Source organism: Cydia pomonella, chromosome 20 (assembly GCF_033807575.1).
Source record: "Cydia pomonella isolate Wapato2018A chromosome 20, ilCydPomo1, whole genome shotgun sequence".
In the NCBI taxonomy this organism is placed as follows: Eukaryota; Metazoa; Arthropoda; class Insecta; order Lepidoptera; family Tortricidae; genus Cydia; species Cydia pomonella.
In genome coordinates this window covers 13,093,825-13,113,141 of record NC_084722.1, presented here as the reverse complement: position 1 = coordinate 13,113,141, position 19,317 = coordinate 13,093,825, and the positions used below count along the sequence as shown (strand labels likewise).

General features: G+C 37.4%; 1 protein-coding gene across 1 annotated transcript; it reads right to left on the bottom strand.

The window, feature by feature from the left end:
- Window positions 1-2,129: 2,129 nt before the first annotated feature.
- Window positions 2,130-11,308, bottom strand: LOC133529161 (putative gustatory receptor 28b). Its single transcript, XM_061866806.1, has 9 exons — window positions 11,166-11,308; window positions 10,442-10,603; window positions 9,753-9,949; window positions 8,693-8,846; window positions 8,057-8,197; window positions 7,112-7,297; window positions 5,396-5,499; window positions 4,407-4,571; window positions 2,130-3,240 (listed from the first exon to the last, which is right to left on the bottom strand). The coding sequence occupies exons 1-9, from the start codon at window positions 11,212-11,214 to the stop codon at window positions 3,172-3,174; spliced, it is 1,227 nt and encodes a 408-aa protein (XP_061722790.1). The 5' UTR covers window positions 11,215-11,308; the 3' UTR covers window positions 2,130-3,171.
- Between the last annotated feature and the right edge of the window lie 8,009 nt (window positions 11,309-19,317).

Sequence of the window (19,317 nt, the reverse complement as noted above, 5' to 3'; positions counted from 1 at the left end):
AAAGTAATAAGAAAAATAACAATACGGGTACTTATTCAAATTTGGATGGGAGGTGAACATAATATTATATCATTATGTAAACTCATCAGCTTTGTAAACATCACGATCACATCGATCTGTTCTGTGATAGCTTTAGTTCAATTCGCAAACTAATGAGCCAAGATTTCTCCCACTGTTAACACTTATGCAATTCCATCTTATTTATTTATCTTTTGTTCTTCTCGTTAAATGTTTAACTCAGTCTCACTGTCAAGCAACATAATTATAAGCATAATAGTTATTATTAATTCTGCAATTTCGCACGTCATGTACAGTCAACCAATTAGAATCCTAGGCCACTATAGAACCTTGTCGCTTTAACTACTAGATACTTGTCACGCATCACTTCACTCAATAAGCACTGTCGTAGAAGTCATTATGGCATGGTTCTATAGTGGCCTAGGAATCAAATTGGTTGTTCTTCTGTAAAATAAAAGTAGACTGTACATCGACAAAGTTTCCCCAGTACATGATACCATATGTTAATAATGGATACACATTCCCGAAATAGGCATTTCTAACGATGTTTTCTGAACATGTTGCAGATAATATTGACAAAGCGTAGCAGTTGCTAGAAATGCTATTGTTAATCGTTTTAATGTGAGCTTTCCAACTTAAATGGGTATCAATGGTCACTCCTAGAAAACGAATACTCTCTACTTCTTGTACCAAAACTCCAACTTCGCTAATGTTTAATGATATGGGAGTTGATTTAAAGTTTGAAATGAATAATTACATTCCAATTTCGAACAATTCTAAAAACGAAGGAATTTGATTTGACCTCATGTCTGTAATATCAGTTGAGATGACATTTTATTAAGTGTGTGATCAAATGCCCCAATGGCGGTCGTAACATGCGGTACCTGAACACACTATAGAGAGCTTATAATATGTGATGTAGATAAAGCAGTATATGTAACTGTACATAATTAGAATTAGGCATGAAACACTCGTGTGATGTTTATATGAAATTCGCTTTCAGCCGTTTCATAAACCCGCACTCGTATTTTAATGCCTTTTGTTATGTGGTAGTCACATAACCTACCTCAGTGCTACACCCCTTGTGATATGAGGCCATTAACCGGATAATTTAAAACATAATAGGTAGGTACCAGTTATTTATAAAAGTTCAACTACTTAATGTCTTTTGTTATGTTAATGCCTTTTTTATTATAAATGTCGTTACCAACGCTTGTAAATCAAAAAGGGTAGGTAAATACAAACAAATGATTTAGAATATTACAAAATTTATATATCGTGTCATTCACGAAGACGCGCGCCTTGACTCGTAATGTCATGTTATTAAAGGTTAGATTTGACAAAACTGCGCGTCATCGTGGATGACACGAACTATAGATGGTTGATTCGAACGTTGATTGACCGGTTGGCTTCACAATTTGTAGGATACAATTTTATTTATGTAGATTTTCTGTATTTATTCAACTTCAACACACAAATTTTAACACGTCGGGGGCAAACAAGCAGACATACCAGACTCAGATTCAGATATATTTATTTCTCAATAGCAACAATTTTCATTAATACATACAAAAATATGCACACATAATGAGATCGTCAAATTAGGTACACTAGGTACACATTTTAAACTAACATTTACATTATTTTACAAATTAGAAGCATTAAAAAAAGTATGGATATAAATATAATACAATCACAATTACACATACAATTCGAATAATACTTCGTCAATTATCCGTGGTCTAGTCTATTCATACATTAATAATTATTATTTTATGTATTCTATAACGCTATAAAGTGTCCTGTCAAGTAGGAGCTGCTTAACTTTGCGACGGAAAGTGTTGATGTTAGTCTCAATTTTTATTGCTTTTGGCAGCTTGTTATATAATTTCTGCTCTATTATTTTGGGACACTTTTGCGATTTGTAATCTGCATTTGCTTTGCCTTAAGTTGTCAGGATATCTAGTCGGTCGTTTACTTACGTCACCGATACGTTCAAATTCACCTGGATACCGACTCATGATATGCGACGCATTCGACACCAAGATGCCTTGCCAAGGTGACAATAGTACATCGGTAAACGCTAAGCGAAGAGTAAAAATGTATCCGTACACGAAAAGTCACGTGATTACTTCCATACAGTATATAAGTTTCGATTGCCGTTTTCTACCAACGATTATCATCTTGACTAGGCCCTATATGTTATGCCTATTGAGTGATGCCACCCTTCAGAAATGTAGATACAATTATTATTTGTAATACCTCTAACTATAGTCAACATTATTAATATTCTCATGATCCTCTAATCGGCCGAATTTCACCTTCCCATACAAACGGAGTTTCGTTCTCTTTTGAAAACTACTTGTTGAATTGTAATAAAACTTTGCGCATAGTCTATAGGTATATAGCTTCAGTTTATAAAAGAAACGAGATAGAGCAAAACTAAGTTTTGTATGAAATATCGGAAGCTACATAAACTAATTACAGGACTAGATATACCTTATCTTATTGTAAGTACAAAGTTTCAGAGCAATCTAGCCAGTCGTTTTAAAATGAGAGTGTATCTACGTTTGTATTGAGAACCGAGCTTGCTGGGGACCGTTAACAGTTAACTGCTTTTAAACGTATTTATTAACCCCTTAATGATTACATGAAGCATTTAACAAAAGAGGGTTTACAGGTTTAAGCCCTTCTTATAGATAATAATAATAATTCAGCCTATATACGTCCCACTGCTGGGCACAGGCCTCCTCTCATGTGCGAGAGGGCTCGGGCTATAGTCCCCACGCTAGCCCAATGCAGATTGGGGACTTCACATACACCTTTGAATTTCTTCGCAGATGTATGCAGGTTTCCTCACGATGTTTTCCTTCACCGAAAAGCTAGTGGTAAATATCAAATGACATTTCGTACATAAGTTCCGAAAAACTCATTGATACGAGCCTGGGTTTGAACCCGCGACCTCCAGATTGAAAGTCGGACGTCATATCCACTCGGCCACCACCACATTTCTTATAGATATTGAAAAAAAAATCTAAAATTACAACAACTTAACAAACATTATTTATTTCATAAAATACACACGTTCCACATTCAATTTTATAACTCCTTATTCCGATACAATAATTATAATAGGTACTCATAACATATTTATTATATTTGTGTTGAAATCGTTTGAAACTGTATTATAATCACCAGGTACGTCGTGACCCCGCCTAGAATCTGCAATACAAACAACACGAGTTATTGCATTAAATTATTTATACTTAACATAAACCTTTTATCGCAAAGCCTTCATTTTTCAAGCCCTCGTAACAAGTTGAGGAAAATGCCCCCCCTCGCAAAATTTCCCGTAAGCGACAAGTCAGAACTTTTTTAAATTACGAATCGCATAAAGTTGCCATACAAAATGAAAACTAAAACCCCTTGTATGGAAAGGCTACAATAATGACCACCGAAAATACTTTGGTACTGTAAAAGGGATGTCGCCTAGATTGTGGTGGAGAATAACCGCAGACGTAGATTTCTGATTCTACCTATATATTTTTTTCATCAATCCGCAAGATCACAAACTACTCTTAATGGTTAATGGTTACCACCTTCGGAATGCCCGCCTGCAGATATTTAATAATCTAGCAGGGCGATAATTCTGAATTCAAATACATAATCGTTGCCAGTTACCTACCAAAAGACTGTGAAGGTTTCAAACCTTTACAGTACCCTAAATAAAATAAAAATCTCATCTCTTTTACCAAAAACATATACTAAACACAAATAAACGTTCCAGGGTTAGCCAAATCAGCATTAATAATTCATACAGTACAGTTTAACCCTTAGTGTGAGGCCTGCGTGTACGCTCCAAGAAGAGCGTTCGGCGGGGCGCGGGGCGAGCAGCGTAGCGTCGGGCTCACAAGTGTTGTGAGCAGCGTGTACTAAGGCCGCTCCTATACACTTGCATTTGTTTAACATGCACGCCGCACGCCCCGCCCCGCTGTACGCCTAACTTGAGCGTCCATTACTTCGTCGTCCTTACACTTAGAGAACTGTAGCAAAAGGCTGGGAGAACTTTAGAAAGGGGTGATCAGGGTAAGTAGATTGAGTGGGGAGGTCAGGTTAATATATTGCGCACCGGCCACGGTCGTTGTGCCCTATGCAAATATCGTTGGGGCTGGGTGGAGTCGCCTGCCTGTCACTGCGATGCCGAGGGGCAGAGTATCCAACATACTCGTATTTTCCAAGAGTACACATACTGGAGACCCATGTAAAACCTGATAAAATTACAAGACTAAGCTCTCAAGTAAATTAATTCTCTGGAGTTAGATTTATGATTTCTCTGCATTACCCTTAATGTAATTAAATAAAAGGGGTGGAAAGATTAGATAGGTTACCGTCGCCATAAGTTGTCGATCCAGGGTGTAGACCCCCAGGGTATCGAACTTGGCGTCTCCAAGCATGAGTTGCTTAGTGAACTGGTCCAGCTCCTTGGACAGCCGTTCGCACTTCGGGGCCAGGTGGACGATCAGCTGGCCTAGCAGAATCGCAGTGTTCTGCCGCTAATTAAAACAAACAAAATCAGTTATGGGATAAATATGTATCGAGAAAAAGACTTGTGTTCGGTATTAAAACCTACAGCCGACTTGGTTTATTCGTTTTCTAGTTTTAAAACAATGACATGTCAAAATTATGTCACATTTTGAATTAGATTTGTACAAAAAGCACGTATTTTATACTATAATTGAAGAACCAGTGAGAAATATGTGTTTGATTCTAACGAATTCCATATACATTAATCCACTTAATTTTCTGGTCCATCGAACCGGATTTTTTCTGACTTTTAACATAATATAAAGAAGTCGATAATTAGACATAAATACGTAAATGGGTGGATCTCGTGCAAAAAAAAAGTAACGATAATTATAGGGTACAAGGTTGCTCTCATGTACTTTTCTATTTCTAGAATATAAATCTCGGGTTTTTCCGCAATAAAATACAAACTAAAACTAAAATCCAGTAACCACAAAATGTAAGCAATACACAATTTTTTAGAGCAACGCACGAATGCGTAACTTTTCAATTTTTTCCATTATTATAAAATCTGGGGTATCGCTCTCAGACGTACCTGCTTGTTAAAAAATTGGTTTATGTATTGCTTAAACTCTCAAATTTGCAATATTTTTCACTCTTATACGTGTATTTGTCTATATTATCTTAAATTACCGAAAAGAGGGCCTACCGCCAACATCGAAAAATGCTATCTGCAACTCTGTTGCTCAAATTTGCAAGAGCAATAGAGAGGCAGATAAGGATTTTAGGTTTTTCGATGTTGGCGGTAGGCCCTCAGAGAAAGGCTTGGATAAAATAGAAAAAAAGTAGTTACCTGTATATGCGTCCAGTGGCAAGGCTCTATGGTCAGTATCAAGATGGTCACGTGTACCAGGCTCCAGAACAGAGACAACGTGACTCCGAACACCTCTGAGTTGGCTAAACAGAAACAATAATCTTTACAGTACCGGGAATCGAACCTGGACCTGACCTGGGCCTACCCTTCAGTCATTTGTCAACTGCTACGTTATGATAACATCAATTTGTCATTTATTTTTAATTTGAAACTTGTAACTATAGTGAATTGTGAGGATTTTCGTTTACACGAGAAAAAAATTGTAATGGTTGTCTGTAGACCCTGTGGTACAATTGTGTAGTTGTGCGATATGTGGAGCCCTTTAGCTTTTTTGTCTGCGGTTCCATGATTTATGATCTAGGGTTGAAAAGACGCGATGCGATTTGCATGCGCTTGGAATTACTAAAACGATGTTGTAATATATGAAGTAATGAATGAATGAAATTATTTTAATCCAGAAAATTATATCCATATACATTTACACATCATACAATCACATTAAATAATAAAATAAAATAACGTATAATTCAATAGCATCATAAAATTTAAATAACATTATATTCTATTAAATTAAAATGAATGAATATGTAGTTGAAAATAAATGTAATAATTACTTACAGGAGGATTGGTGTGTTCATAATTGTCTAGAAACCGAGGAAAATATCACTGACAAATGGTATCACAATAAAATAAAAGAACAGGGGTGTTAAGGTAATTGTTTTGCCGACTGCGCCTTGTAATTCACATTGGGCCTTACGAGGCTATTCCTGTACTTCTTATTATAACCAACCAACAACCAACCATATCTTATAGAAGTAATAAATTACTTCTTTTGTCTTTATTACGGAATACGTGATAGTACAAATGGCGAAGTTAATGCCTTAAAGCTTGCTCTACCAGTCAACTGATGGGCTAAACCAGAAACCTAACTGTTTATTTTAAGGGCTTTAAACGAAAACGATTCGTTTACTTAGCCCCACGTTGGGCGCCACAATACAATACCGAACTAAACATCAAATGATTTCTTACAAATCTCTATCTTTAAGGGCATTGTTTTTAATGATAATTTTATGAATAAATGAATTTTTCGTTGCCGGACGTCAGACCGTCAACATCCGCATCTCCCGATGATGCCTCGTAGAGAGGCGAAACACGTGTAGAGTTTTTAACTTTTGGTGGTGGTTTTATTTATTTTTGCGGTGGGCGGGTGGCAACATTATTGAGCAAAAAGATCATGTTTACCAGAAGCAAATTTCAGGGTAGTCCCAACAGCATTCTAAACATGTTAACGGACAGGGCAGTTTTTTGCAAAGACAGTGGATGTCCACACTAATAAACCCTCATTTTAGGATGTTTATTATTTAAATTAAACGTATAAGTTTAATCTGGGTAGAATTTACCTAGTTTATAATTAACTGATTAACAAATGTGTATTATAACCGGTCAAGTACAACAGGTTAGCACGATTCTATTAACTCTTATAATACGTAGTATGGAATTCGTTTTTCGCTCCTAATTCTTCCAATACTTAAAAAGTTGAAAAAATGTAACGGGTATTGGGCTCTAGAGTCACACCAACCTAACTCTGCAGAGAATTTATAACTACGAACTGTGGAAATATTGCCATGGACGTCAAGCGACACGCGAAAGAATGTGCATGCAATAGAAGGACCGCTAGAAAAGCAAAATCCATACGTCGTTCTATCAGCATGCAGTACGGAGTAAGCACAAGCCGCAGGAACGTGGACATGAGGACGATCATTAGGAACAGGCCGTTGGTGTCGCTCATCTGTCTCATCACGTCGCTGATGCGCTCGTGCGAGAGAGCGAGACGCCGGATCAGAGTCTCCGCTTGCGACGGGAGGGCCAAAAATTGTGATCCTGGAAATTGGCATAAAGTACAGTTTCTGTGGAAATTACAAAAGACATCGAGGTGAATAGGTACCACCGAACATTATCTTCCAACGCTGCCCACTCCACTCATATCCTGGGCCTGCTGAGGACCTGAACACCGTGACACCTGATTTGGTTGCCTGGCTTAGCAACCTCAAGGCCGCACTCTTATTACCGTCAATATATATATATATATATATATTATGCCTAACGATTAAATAAATCGAGGTGAATAGAGACAAAATTTAAAATGTGAATTACCTGACATTTAATTACATTACCTGATAAAATTTGTGTGGGTAGGTTTTAAAAAAAGGACAGGTAAATCACATTTACAGTTAAGTCCCTATTCACCCCAGTCATCCCTATTAACCCCGGTTGACGGTTATATGTGGCAGAGTTGACCATTAACCATTACAAATTGAACCGTAAACATTAACGGACGGTTACAGTTTACGGTTCAATTGGTAATGGGGGTAATGGTCAATTAGTTTACTGATTTACCCTACTGCTGTTATTTTGACCTAATAACCACCACAAATACAGCAACAAACAACAAATGCACGCATAACAGATATTGAAAAAACAGTTTGAATTTAAAATGTTTTAGGCGGAAATACGACAGACAATTAATGCTGTTTTGTGTTGGTACATATGTAAAGGAATGCGTGGCGCGAGCTTGTGAAGGCCCTTTGCACCTCTGGGGTGCTTTAGGACAACAACAACAACAACATATGTATAAGATACCATGTAGTAGTCGCTGTAGATGACAGTTGAGTGCAGTAGCGCCCTCGTTCACAGCTAGCGCTGTGCATGCCCACTTTACCACTGCCAGCGCTCCCTGGAGATCAGCAAAGTAATATACGCCGTAGAACAACATTATCGTCCCTGCAAATAGTTACTTTTGTTAAGATGAATACGCGCTTGCCAAAATTCACTATGGTCCAAAAATACTGGCGCACGGAATAAATAATATCTATAAGTATATTAAGTATTTCTGACGGTGAAAAATCACATAGACATTCGAGGTCAAAAACTTGGATTTGACTAGAGCAATTGTCACTATTGTCTACATCGTGTCATTCAGGACGCGTGCCTTGACTCTTATTGTCATGTCATTAAAGGTTAGATTTGACAAGTCTGCGCGTCATCTTGGATGAAACGAACTGTCTCATATAAAACAATCAGGTGACCCTTATAAGCAAGGCAATCCTTATTATGTAGGAACGATTTGAATGGGCTAACAGTCATCAAGAATCATCTTTCTTGCTCTGTGCTTTAACTACTACTCGGTACAGTCAGAATTGAGTGATACTAATTCACCACTAACCAAACTTATCATAAAGCAAGACCTTCCTTTGATCGATCATAAATAATACTTACACATTGAACCTTCTCTGGACCTTGATCGCATAGTATGTAAAACAAAATCCGTCATCATAACTGACATCATCCACATCAGCATGATGACCATTGCCAAACTTTTAATCTTCTCTGTTTTAGTGGGCGGTCCATTTATGCTGAGATCGAATTGAATCTAAAAATCAAATTGATCAGTCATGTTTTAAGTCACCAACAAAAAAGCTATTAATTTCTGATAATCAGTGTTAAAGTTGTCCTTTGCGTAGGCCAGTGAAGTCGCTTAAAGGGTATAATGGAGCGATTATCTCTGGTCATTTTACTCTAATTCCCCTGGATTCTCATTCCCCTGGATATACCTATTCTCAAATTCCCAGGAGGCTCCGCTTAGTTGTTTTGGTTGTAGATGGAACTTGGCATGAGTTACACAGTGGCCAAAAATGAGATGCTGATAAAGCGGAAATTCCTGGGAATTTGCGAATAGGTAATGGCCAGGGGGATTGAAATTTTTGTAGAATGACCCTCTAATCGCCTATTAGACTCTGTGCAGAAAGAGAATCGAGGAATATAAGGGAACCAATAATTTCAATTGCTTTTTTCTTTTCGTACAGACTCTAGTTCGAAGGAAATTTTCAAGAAAACCAAGTTCATAGACATAATTAAGAAAATTATTACTGTTAATGGGATAGCATTACGTCTGATGAACGAATATGACAGAATAATATTTGAGTTCGTCTAAGTGGGCAGGCATAACGTTGAATGAAATTTCAAATGCCCTATATGGTTACTACATACTATAACATTTAAATGATATATCTTTATTTGGGTAGGGTGTAACTATTTTTTGAATGACTCAGTTCTAAAGCCAGATATTTTCTTAAACGAGAGAAATAACTCGGACAAAACAGAAATAGAACATCGGCATTGATACTTTACCCGATCACAATGATTCGTGACGTCATTACGGCGACAGATACTTTGATCGGTCAGTAATTATTAATTAAACCATAGTTGCAGAATATAGCTGGGTGGTTTTACTGTATTTTGCTTGTCTGAACTTCAGACTGAAGATATTTCATGGTACCTGTTGTAACTGGTTCAGCACCCGCTGCAGGCTCTTCATCTGAGCAGGGCCCCTATAGATAACCAGGCTGGCTATGACCATTACTAGCACTACATCGGAGACCCATATAAAAGCCTGTAGCACAGTCTCGCCCGTACGAATGCGCTTTCCAGGTGGTTGGTGGAAATCTAGGATTACGCCAATCAGCATTATGAAATCTGGAATAAAAATCACAGCTCGCGTAGCCATCATGTCAATCGTTAATGCTCCGTAGGGTAGCTCTTCCATATTAGTGCGACAGTGATATTTGCGCTTCGTTCGCTACGGAGAGTTAACGATTGGCAGGTTGGCTATATTTTCCAATCCACTGATCCAAGTTTTAGCACATTCATGTGGCCGCTATGAAGTCTTAAAAGTTGTCACGTTTTTGTATTAGTTGGCTGTCTCTTTTGCACATTTCAATTATCTTTTAGCGTAAGCATCATTGTATCTTCTTATCCACTGCATCCTCTGTCAGTCAATAAAACGATACCAGCTGTGTGCAGGCGACGGCCAGCAGCACGGCGAGCGGCGCAGACACGCGCCAGCTGGCGCGCGCGCGACTCGCGCAGAACGGCGCCACTTTTGCGCAGAGACAGCGGAGAATCTGCGCCAACATGCCCTCGGCGTACATACCCTTATATACTGTGATACAATCAAGCGATACGAACTGATAACAGTGCAGGCGACGACCTGCAGCACAGCGAGCGGCGTGGATACGTGGAAGCGCCAGCCGTCGCGCGCGCGGCTCGCACGGAGCGGCCCCACTCCTGCGCAGATACACAGCCGGAGAATCAGCGCCAGAGTGCCCTCTGCGTACATGCCCTCATCAACTGTGATGTAATGAAAGAATTATCCCAGTAAAAACATATCTTACACTAAATTAATTATTTTATACAAAAATAGGAGCAAAGAAGGCCACGATACTTGTAAAAACAAAATGTTGAACGTTGGAATGTTGTATGTCGGATTTTTAATACCCTCTATTAGAACCGCTCCGGGCCTCATCATCACCTCACCCGGTCTGCTAGGCACTGGCCTCCTCTTACAAGAGAAAATCTAATAGTGTGTTATCCCCACGAAATCCTTCATAGACGTGTATTGGGGACTTCACTCACTTTTAATATTATACAAATAGTGCTCTTCATTCTTGAAGCGTATAAGCTTCAAGAACCTCAACGTACAGTCAGTAAAACTACTAACGTAATCTCTAGATATAATATAAATCCTCTATATTTCACAAGCAGAATGAAACGGAGATGTAATGTGGATGTAGATGTGTGGAATCATCCAATAGCAACAATGGTCGTAATCGCCCCATTTCGCTTCAGTGGATAGGTAGATTTTTTATTTTATTTTAGTTTCTTCTAAATTTTAACGCTCACTAATACTTACCATAATTATTAAGTTTTCTTTGGCCAAGAGTAGTCCGTGGTGTTTTCATGGTTTAAGAGGAAATACCAGCTGAGCTCCTTCTCAGATTTAAGAATTTTAGGTAAATATCTCCGTCGCGCTGAAGGGGGCGGCTCCTAATATTTGTGCGAGAAGGACAACTGCAGCTAAGACGAAAAATCCTGCGTAAAATCTCAGAAATCGAGGTTTCGTTCTCGACTATTTTTCCTCCAGAACGTAACTAATCGTGACGAACTTTTGGGAACGGAATGAGGAAGAAATTATCTGTGTATCGTTTAGATTTTTGCGTTTATTGTAGCCGATTTTGTATGCTAAGCGTCTGTTTAGGGCGCATTTATTTGGCCGTTTTTAGCGCTTTCTAAGTAGTTCTTATAAAAACCATAATATCAAAAAAATCAAAACGAACAGACTCAGGTACTGGATTATTGAACTCATATAAAAAATATTCATCTGGGGCCAAAAACCAGAAAGGAAAATGACGAGAACGTTCGTATAGAAAAATGACCACTGACGTTTCTTTTTATAGACTCGTCGCTTCCTCGCTATGTTTATGGCAAAACAACCCAAAGTTACTCTAATTTGGTTACTTTAATTTATGTCTGCAACTGATATTATGCAAGTACCACTTGTAGTCGATGGGGCGAACTACTGAATTAAATAGAAACCAACAACTTCTGGAGAACTAGAACAGCTGGATATGACTTGAAATTAATTTTAAACAGATAATGCTATGAATCTAGTATTTAGTAGGGATTTGGCATAAGTGGTGTGGGGAACTGATAGTCTTATGTATCTTTCAATAGGAGTAGCAGAGAAAGCGTTATTATTGTTTATCCTTGTCACAGTTTAAATTATTTTTATTTCCCAGCTTACATTTTATTATAGTTTATGGTGGGCAACAAATAACCCGACCAAATCATGTAAGTTGTTTTAAGTACGAGTATGTTGTCAGAAATGTTTTTAATTTTGTCGCATTGCGTATGTTTTGTCCCTTATAGCACGCTTATAGTAGGTACATCTATACGATCCTCCCATGTATGGATAAAGTTTAATTTCTTGAGCTGTATTATGTATCTGGTGTGTATGAGCCTATGTAAAACTCGAGCTTAATAGTTAACAGCATACGTAATTAGTACCATTATGATATAAGTAGTTTTTATTTGCGGCTAACTCTCTGAATAGGTATCACGTGACGACACTGAAAAGGTGGCTTCTTCTTAAATTGCATAAGATATGTCTCGGGCTGGGCAGTATCATAATAGTACATTACGATACAAGTGCGAAAAATAGGAAATTCGAAACGAGTGGCGATAAATTAAAACACGACCGAAGGGAGTGTTTTAAATCGACACGAGTTGCGAATTACCTATTCGCACATTTATCGTACAACGTTTTACAGTACATATGGCCCTTTAAATGTTCGACACAGTAACATAATATGCTACTTCTCGCATTAGTGCTATAAAGTAGCCCCATATGTACTGTAAAATTAATATTAAAATTTCTACCAATAAATCACCTAATTATTGGAGGATAGTTATGGTTTAAAGCTCGTAAAATAAGATCAAGTAGAGAATAACTTGCAATGTTCTTGAATGCTGGCAACCGTCTGATCTAGTATTTAACGAGCGGTGTTAATTACTAGCACGATGCTTAATCAATATTATTGTTTGCTTTGAAAAACGAAACAAAAACATTAGGTCGTCATTTGCGAGGCGGCGATAGCAGCGGAATACGAAAGGTGTTTGTCACGTCACCAGAATTAATGATATCTAACATGTCATCAATATAATTGGGTACTTGACACATGTTGAATATTATAACAAAATTTAGTTAAATGGATAGAAAATGAGCCATTCATTATAAAAAAGTGGAATTTAAAAAATCATATTGAGATTATAAAAAAATACAAGGCTCCGAAGTCTCAAAAAAAATTTTTTTTTGTCTTTCAAAAATAGAAAAGATACCATTCGATTCCTTAGATTTTATTGAAAAATAAATTGTATAACAACTATACACATAAACGCAATATTTCAGGGTCAAAATGGCAATTTCCTTGATCTTCCATACATTTAGGACAGACTTATATGATGTGACGTCACATCACCTTATCATTTTGTTAGAGGCGTTTCAATCGTCGACTGCGAGTTAGTAGCCAATTATGAGGAAAGGGGACGATAGCTTCTCCGTACAAACGTAGTCCCAATTTCCTCTCTCCTCTCTGTATATTAATATAATAGAAATAGTAAATTGTTAACCGAGGAATACGAGGAAAGTAAAATACATGTGCATTTAAAAAGCACGGCGAAGTTTATACTTACGATGAACGATCACGTGGTTACTTCCCGCTTAAGGGCTCCTCTACATGATGGCCCAGCGTAGGCCAGTCTAAGGGACGCAGCTATGCGGTGGAATGAGATAGCAATATCACTTGCTCCCTCTAACGCATGAATGCGACCTTTGGACTGACCTACGCTGGGCCATCGTAGGTCAGGCCAGCCCTAAGAAAATACTACGATCGTCCATAGGAAAAGAGAAAACGTTTTTCCACTTCCAAATATTTTTCATTCTCCATCATTTCTTAGTGTGTTATTGGCACAATGAAGAACTAGGTTTATAGGTTTTTTTTTTAATTTGTAAAACATTTTTTTAAAGCGAAACCTATATATGTCAAAATCATAGTGATTTGTTAAAATGTAGTTAGTGGAAAACGTTTTCTCCCGAAATGCAATTTCATAGAAAAAATACCGTTATTTCGCTAGATTCGAAAAGCTATTCTTCCCTCTTAATATTACAGTAAAAACAACCTTCGTAAGAATTTTTGCGTGATATGTCAAATGCTAACAAAATCTGTAATATTTGTTTAAATTATTTGCAATTTTTTTTAATGGTCACACGCATATGGTTTTCTTTTTAACCAGTTTCAAGAAGAATTTCGATTTCAGACAAATAATTGGCATGTCTGTTTGTCAATTGTATATCTCTATTAGTTTGTCATATAGCTAAATTATAATAATTGATTATCTGTCCGAAGAATCCTTGCCACACCGCTTCGAGCCAGTTCTCTGAAATCCCATTAAAATGCCATTAGAAATTTTAACTTGATTAAAAAATAACTGCCAGTCACGAAGAGCTGTCGGATATTAACTAGTTGAAATTGACTTTCAATTTAGTAAAATGTTTGGCAATTATAATTAAGGTCGATGAATTTCGGTTAGTGACGGATTTTAAGTACCAATATCCTCGAAACTAGAAATTGTTAGTTGAGATGGCAAAGCCTGCAGGCAACTTTTCAGGATACCAGACATCAACGTCTTTTCAAACAAATGTAGTCCTCATTTTCCTCTCTGGTTCTTAACATTATTTAAAAATACATAATAATTATACTAACTACTGACTAATATACCTTAAAAAACTAAAACCCGTTCTGAGCCATGCCGGGTCCAAAGGTCCCCAACACATTAGGAGCTTTACCCCGCTGTATGGCGATGGAGATCTGTTGGACGAGCCATGACTCAGAACATTTCCTTTCTCCCTAAGTCGCTTGCCAAGCTCTCGGAAGAGCTCACGCGCCTCCCGCCCCCAGGGCCCGGCTGTCTGGACGGCGACGGGCACGAAGTCGTAGGTGGCTTCCAAGGCAGAGTATTTTAGGCGCTTGCTTTTGGCGGCAGTCTCTGCCGCTGAGCCTGCCGACTTAGTAGTGTATCCTACATGGGATGCAGCAAATATATTGACACAAGCTAGTTTAAAAAGCATATTTAATAACCTATTTATATGGTTCAAATTAATGATACAGCCCATTGGGAGATAACACGTTTTGGCTCCTCTACACGATGGCCCAGCGCTGGACCAGCGAGATGGCCATGTGATGGTTAAGAGCACGCACTATGGAATGGGCTAGGTGTAGATGCGTACGCACCATCGCTGGCCCACTACCTTTGATGTGCGGACGAAAATCGTCCCCGTGGCTATCCCATCGCCATCCCGCCGTGCCATAAGCCATCCGACACCACTACCCTCTCTACACGTTGGCCCATCGTAGGCCCATTCTCCTCATGGTGGCTATCTAAATGTTCTCTGAATGAACTGTCACATAAATTTGAACCTTAATACTATCACGATAGTTGCATTTTAAACTATGTAACTATGTGTGTACGGGTCAAATCTAGCAAGTTTTTGACCCACTTCCCGGTTATCGATGAAGCTGAAAATTTGCATACATTTGTAACAGTCGGGTTACAGTGTAATAATATGGTACCATCCAGCTGATCTGATGATGTGACAGGAGGTGGCCATAGGAACTCTGTGATAAAACAACACAACCTAATTAGGTTAGGTAGGGTATGGTAACACAATAGTGTTTGGAGTTTTTATAATTGTCTCGATAAAGTAATAGTTGCATGTGGAAAAGCTTATACCAGAAATGATTTTTTTGCTAGAAAACTTATTATTCTTATTCCCGTACACGGGACAGTGCATGGTGTACCGGAATTTTTAAAAGGTGCGTTCCGAAGGCAACACGTAGAGGGCGTTTCGACAATGAGATGTCAGGGGCACACCGAACGAATTCTGCCCTTGCCTGTGTTTTGGTCACAGCTAAAAAGAGTATCTTCTAGTAAAGCTGGTATTACAGTCGCCATCAGATATATGAAGACGGCCAAGGTGCACAAAAATATCTGAACATGCACAATAAAATGTATGGGGTAATATAGGGTTAGTATATACTTTTAATGTCTGCATACTTGCTATATTGGCCCGACGGCCATTTGTCCGGTACAAGGTGCTAAAGGTTGGTAAAAATATTACTAACTTTTCTCAATATTCTCATGGCTGATTTTTATGTATGTTTTAGAAAACATTGTTAAAAATTGAATATCAATATTTCCAGACCATTACCGTCGGTCATTACTATTACCAGATGCCTTAAACTGTCAGAATGTAAGTAAAGTTACAATATTTTTTGACAGCTTTGAAGCGTCTCGTAATAGTTACCTGCGGCGGAAATGGTCTGGCAATGTTGATTATAAATTTTTAACAATATTTTTTAAAACATACATAAAAATCAGCCATGAGAATTTAAGAAAAGTTAGTAATATTTTGACCTAACTTTAGCACCTTGTACCGGACAAATGGCCGTCGGGCCAATATAGCAAGTATGCAGACATTAAAAGTACATACCAACACTATATTATCCCATACATTTTGGTCATGAGAAAATAAGTAAGGTCCGGCGGCTCTGGGATCTTGCTCTATAATTGACGTTGCTTGATACGCTTTAAACTTAACATAATTCGCAAAACAATGCATCTTAGAATTAACTTTAAAGTGTGTTAAAAATCAAAATACAAGTTGTTTTTGAAAGTCGCTGAATAAATGTTGGTCAGTTTGAGGAGTGGAGCCTAAAGTTTAATTTTTTGCTCGTGTAACTCTTTCCTCATAAAATAGGATACCTTACATTTTTAGGCAGAAAACATTTATATGTAAACTAAGTTATAAATAATTAATGAAAATCTATAAATAAAGACGTGAACCTTTTATTCATATGATTGTGACGAATATAAAAATATAAGTTATTCAAGTTAAACATACTAAGTAGCCCATATAGATATACAAATATATAGTTTTTTTTTCTGACGAACGAGATAATGTTAAAGGTCACTTGATAACCTTATGCAAAAAATAACACATTCTGGTTTTTGCTTAGAAAAATATTTTGTCTTCAATTGACGCTGTCGTGTTTTAGTGTACTAGTGCCTGAGTAGTCGAAATAATATATTTTAAGTGCAGTTTAAGGTACAGGTAGGTACCTAGAGTAATTATTATACCAAGATTTTTTTTCGGGCAGTAAAATTAAACTTAAAACAGAAAAGCCGACTTAAAAATTGATATAATAAAATATTATTAGAAAGAGTGGTGTCTCCCAAACACAAGCAACTTTGCTTAGGTACTGGGCGGCCCCATCCCATGTATTAAGATAATTGTACGTTTTCATAGTAATTACGAATTTTAAATTTGAATCATACCTTTTACCTATATGCGCTAGCAAGAAAACATATGATCAATGATCATATTCACATGTTTGAAGTCAATGCCATATATGTCAAATCTTAAAAACGTCAACACGCTGTCACCTAGGGAATGCAATCTCGAGATCACGCGAGATCTCGCACGAATTTTCGTGATTCAATTTCGTTGACAGGAAATCTCGATTTTGGCTATCTCGGTCGAGATCTCTATTTATATTTTCGAGAATTTGAACGAGATTGAAAGTAAAATACTTTATTTTGAGTAGGTAATCTTTTGACCTTAGATTCATGATGTTCAGGCAGTACTCAGTAATTACTTGTTTTTTTTTTTGTAGAAGTTTAATTTGTTGTTTTCATTTTAGAAATATAACATGACGTGCCCTTATTAAGCAGTATCTAGTATATAGGTATACGGATTTCTTACAGACTTTGGATGAAAATAACACATTTTTAATTGTGCGCACTTACTCAAATTACTTTGTCTAATGTCAATCTCGTCGAGATTAATCTCGATCTCGAAAGCTTAACGGTCCAGATCTCGAAATTGCCAATCTTGGTGCGAGATTAGTGCAGTGCATTGGTGCAATTCGATAAGAAAGAAACCAACCTGTCCATTCGTTTCCTAGGGGTATTATTAACTAGTATTGTAACTATTTGACTTGACACCGACTTTAAACATGTCAGTTGCTAACACATTTTGCTGTAATATTTTATATAAACTGGTTATCGTTCCAAACATCAGGTACCTTCTTCAAGAAAATCACCGCACAACTTATTTATTAACCCCCTGACATAAGTGGTATTCAGAGACGCTACAGAAGACTGAAGAGCTGGCACCTTCTTCGCTCATGCAGCGTGTGTATTGTGTATGCGTTGTATTTTAAATGTATTTAGTATTATTTTAGTTTAGTTTTATTCGGTGAAGGAAAAACATCGTGAGGAAACCTGCGTACATCCGCGAAGAAATTCAGAGGATGTAAAGTCCCCAACCCGCATTGGGCTAGCGTGGGGACTATAACTCAAGTCCTCTCAAACATGAGAGGAGGCCTGTGCCCAGGCTCAGACCCAGGAATTGATCAATTACTTTTTGTTATTTAATGTCTATTAATCATTATCCATTTAATAAAAGCTTCATCAGAATGAATCGTCTATAATAAAATCTAGATTTTCCGTCTGCTTTTTTTAGTAACGAGTTTTCCTTTTATGCTGTGATATTTGCATCGTAGATTTGTTTAAAAGTTTTTTTACGGGTAAAACGACTTAGGTCTGAAGCGTAAAAAAATCTCATTATGTAGGCATACCAACTCGTTTATTGTTATGGTTATGAGTTAGTTCCAGCCACGGACTACCTAATCCAAGATCCAGCATATAAATAATCCAAGAATTAGGTACGTATATACTTAATAGTTAATTGATAGGTGATGGCTGGAGACTTTGATAGTTATTAGTGGTTATTTATCTACTTATAAAACACAAATATTGTAAAAACTGAGGAACCTACTAGTCCTAATTTTCAGATCTACAATCTAAAATTTAAATGACTAAACTCTAAACGCCTGAAAAATGTTAAAGATCGTGGCGAAAATCAATCGAAGCAGTTTTGTGCACGTTTTATGGCATGTGTTTGTATTAAATATGACTAATAATTAAATAAGTATAATTTTATATAGCATTTCTTGATGTAACTTTTAATTAAACATTTAGGTTAGGTTAGTGTTAGTTAGTGCTTCTGGGCATTTTCCGCAAATAGACAACCATTGTGTCTATTTTGCGAGAAATCGAGGCAGCGCTACTCTAACCAACCCTGCTCCTCCACGAAGCCTAGCAAGGCTTTCAGGTTGTTAACTGCCTTCTTTAGTGTGCACGGAGTCCCTAGGTATTTGCTCCTGTATTCTTCTACCTGTACAGTCTAGGAGAATGTGTTTAGTTGTTTCCTTTTCTTCCATGCACGTTCTGCACACGGCTGTCTGTTTTACCCATATCGTGTAGGTGTTTGTTTAGTGTTTTGTGTTCTGTAATTCATCCTACTATTTTACGTAGTTGGTGTCTAGTAGTATTTTGGTGAGCTTGTAGTTTAGTTTCGGTAAAATATCATTGGTCTGCCTGCA

Coding starts and splice junctions, on each gene's coding strand:
- LOC133529161 (XM_061866806.1), bottom strand. CDS start 11,214: ATGAAAACACCACGGACTACTCTTGGCCAAAGAAAACTTAATAATTAT. Junction 9,950..10,441: donor CGTCGCCTGCACTGTTATCA/GTTCGTATCGCT, acceptor TTTTTATTCCAG/ATTTCATAATGCTGATTGGC. Junction 8,847..9,752: donor TGCTGAACCAGTTACAACAG/GTACCATGAAAT, acceptor TTTGATTTTTAG/ATTCAATTCGATCTCAGCAT.